This window comes from Grammomys surdaster, unplaced genomic scaffold (genome assembly GCF_004785775.1).
Source record: "Grammomys surdaster isolate TR1022 unplaced genomic scaffold, NIH_TR_1.0 931, whole genome shotgun sequence".
NCBI lineage: Eukaryota > Metazoa > Chordata > Mammalia > Rodentia > Muridae > Grammomys > Grammomys surdaster.
Genome location: NW_021605350.1, coordinates 258,977 through 262,106, shown reverse-complemented (window position 1 = coordinate 262,106; position 3,130 = coordinate 258,977). Strand labels below are relative to the sequence as shown.

General features: G+C 37.4%; 1 gene segment (V, D, J or C); it reads left to right on the top strand.

The window, feature by feature from the left end:
• Positions 1-1,325: 1,325 nt before the first annotated feature.
• Positions 1,326-1,977, top strand: LOC114634280. The segment is given in 2 exon segments: positions 1,326-1,386; positions 1,571-1,977. Coding segments are annotated over 2 exon segments (468 nt in total).
• Positions 1,978-3,130: the final 1,153 nt, after the last annotated feature.

Here is a 3,130-nt window from a genome sequence, read left to right as displayed (position 1 = left end):
GTTTATGTTTCGTGTATATTTTCCTATAGGTATATATCCCCTGATTATTCCTTTTTATTAGTTACTTTTCTATTGGTGTGACAAACACCATGAGCAAAGCAACTTATTAAGAAAGGGTTCATTTGGAATTTCAGAGGGATAGATTGTATGAGAGCAGAAAGAAGGCAGCAGAAGATTTGGTAGCTGGCGCGGAAACTCAGGTCTCACGTCTCAAACTGCATGAATTCATGCATTCATGCATGTATATATGTGTATGCATGTACATAAGTATGTATGCTTGTATGCATGTGTGTATGTGTATGGGTGTATATATGTATGTTTGTATGTATGTATACATATTATGTGTATGCATGTACGTATGTTTGTATACATGTGTACCATATACGTGTTTAACTGGAAATATAAATGTCTGAGAATCATCATGTGAATGCTTGGAATGAGTCAAGACTGAGTGTTTTATAAGAGAAGCAAGTGCTCTTAACTTCTGAGTTGATTCTCTACAACCAAAACGTTCTTTTAAAAATATTTCTCCTTTTTCATTTTCTCCATTCCTTCTCTCCTCTGCACATGTCTGTTACCTTCCTGATTCAATATTCCCTATTCTCTTCTCCATCCTCTTCTTTCTTTCTTTCCTCTTTCCTCCTCTTCCCCTTTTTCTTCTTCCTTTCATTTCTTCTTTTCCACTTCTCCTGTTTATTTTGTTGTTGTTTGGTAGGGTTAAATCCCGTTTGCTCAGGATTAAATCAAACATAGTTGTACTATTATTTCTGCAAAACTGATCAATTGGGTCTGAAGAGATGGCCTAGTGGTTAAGAGAACTGACTGTCCTTGTAGATGTCCTGAGTTCAATTCCCAGTGATCACATGGTGGCACACAACCATCTGTAATGGGATCTGATGTCTTCTTCAGGTGTGTCTCAAGAGAGCTACTGTGTACTCTCTCTCTCTCTCTCTCTCTCTCTCTCTCTCTCTCTATATATATATATATATATATATATATATATATATATATAATAAAATCTTCAAAAAAAAACCTCACCTGTTGATTTTTAATGGAAGTCTTTCATGAGAGTATCTAGACACTTGTGGTTCAAGAGCTTTAAGTTGGTCCTTGAGCTTCTATGTTGATTTCCTTCCCAGTGAATACTTCCTGTCTTTGATAGTACTTTTGGCTGTTGATTTTTCCTGAGTACTCTCACACACCTCTTTAGGCAATTTACTTCCTTATTTGATGACTACTTTGCATAGGTCCCTAGAGGACTGCCCAGCTGCCCATGATTTATAAATCAGGCCTTTGCAGTAAGATCAGAAATTCTTTAGACCAGCATGGACATCAAGATGGAGTCACAGATTCAGGTCTTCATATTCTTATTGCTCTGGTTGTCTGGTGAGACATTTAAAAGTATTATAATATCTTAAAAATAATCCATTTGTATAGAAATAGCTATTGTCTGTAGGAAGTCAATAGTAAGCAGACAATGCAAATAGAACGAGCATTTTATATTATAACATTTGTATCATGAAGTCTTTGTGTGTACACATGTATACTCATTATCTATTTCTGATTGCAGGTGCTAATGGAGTCGTGATGACCCAGTCTCCAAAATCCATGTCTTCATCAATAGGAGACAGAATCTCCATGACCTGCAAGGCCAGTCAGAATGTATATAGTAATGTAGCCTGGTACCAACAGAAACCAGGGCAGTCACCTAAACTTCTGATCTACGGGGCATCCAACCGGCACACTGGAGTCCCTGATCGCTTCACAGGCAGTGGATCTGGGACAGATTTCACTCTCACCATCAGCAATGTACAGGCTGAAGACCCAGCCATTTATTTCTGTCAGCAGCACTACTACTATCCTCCCACAGTGCTTCAGCCTCCTACACAAACATCCTCTGAGATTCTAACCAGCTGCCTGTACCACACATCCCCAGACGTTCGCACTTCCCCTTCTGCCTGCAGCTGCTATCCCTAACTGTTGCAAAGTGTGGTAGACAGTTAATGAACAGATGCTTTGACTTGGAAGGTCCTTATGGAAAAACAAAGTAAAGACATTTGTGTCTTTTTTTATTTCTCGTGCTTAGATTCTGTGTATTGAACATGACAAATTTATTATCCTATATTCTGGAATGAAAATCTCCAATGTGATTCTCCATGGGTTAAATCAAGAGCCTGTTAGGGTATATTCCCACTGGAGGATGCAGAAGGCAAGATGGCTTTTGCTTAGCTCAGTTCTGAGAAGTCTTTCCTACTTTTTGACTCCTGGCAATATACCTGCACTTCTTCTGGTTCAGGTTCTGTATTTATACATATAATGTTGAATTTCTAAAAAATATATAAAATTATATTATGTATTTTGACAATCTTCATTCCTCTTCTTTCTTCTTTTGTCACCACTTTCCCTCCAACTAACACATTTCCTTTCCCCAGCCTTCCACCTATTTCCATGTGACATATATTTGTGCCCCCACCCACACACAGGGTTTTATGAATCTAGGAACAAAAGTCAGAGAAAACATGAAGTTTGACTTTTTAAACAACATATCTGATCTATGCTTCCTATTCCTATACCATATCTGCTTCTGCTGTCTTCTTATCTACTTTCCCAACGTGTAGCTTGTAATCACTTATTCTACACTACACTACATTAGTTGTAAATATGATTTTGCATCATGAGAATTGAATTTCTTTTTCTGTCTTATAATAAATAGCAGTGTTTGATATTTTTCGAGGGGAGTACTTTGTACTTCAATGAAAAACTGTACATTAACTAATCTCAAACACATATTAATTAAAAATTAGTTGAAAACTCATTTTATTCTTGCTATTTGTTTTTGAGAGAAGGTATCATGTTCTGTTAAACTGGGAAGTAGATGTTAATCTCACAAATGTCCACCTTCCTCTTCCTAAGCACTGTGGTCAATGGTCATCTCACCTAGCCTTGAACACCATTTTGACATCCAGAGATAGAACAGGGTTACAAATATTTGTTTGAGAACTCCAAATATCTTACATAAATTTGCATGTTAATAGGCTCTCCCTAGCTTCCTTCCTGTACCCAAGTCTATAGTTTGAGCACAGATGTGTCAGGTGTATCTGAGGAAAAATCGCTGGCTTGCATGTGTTGT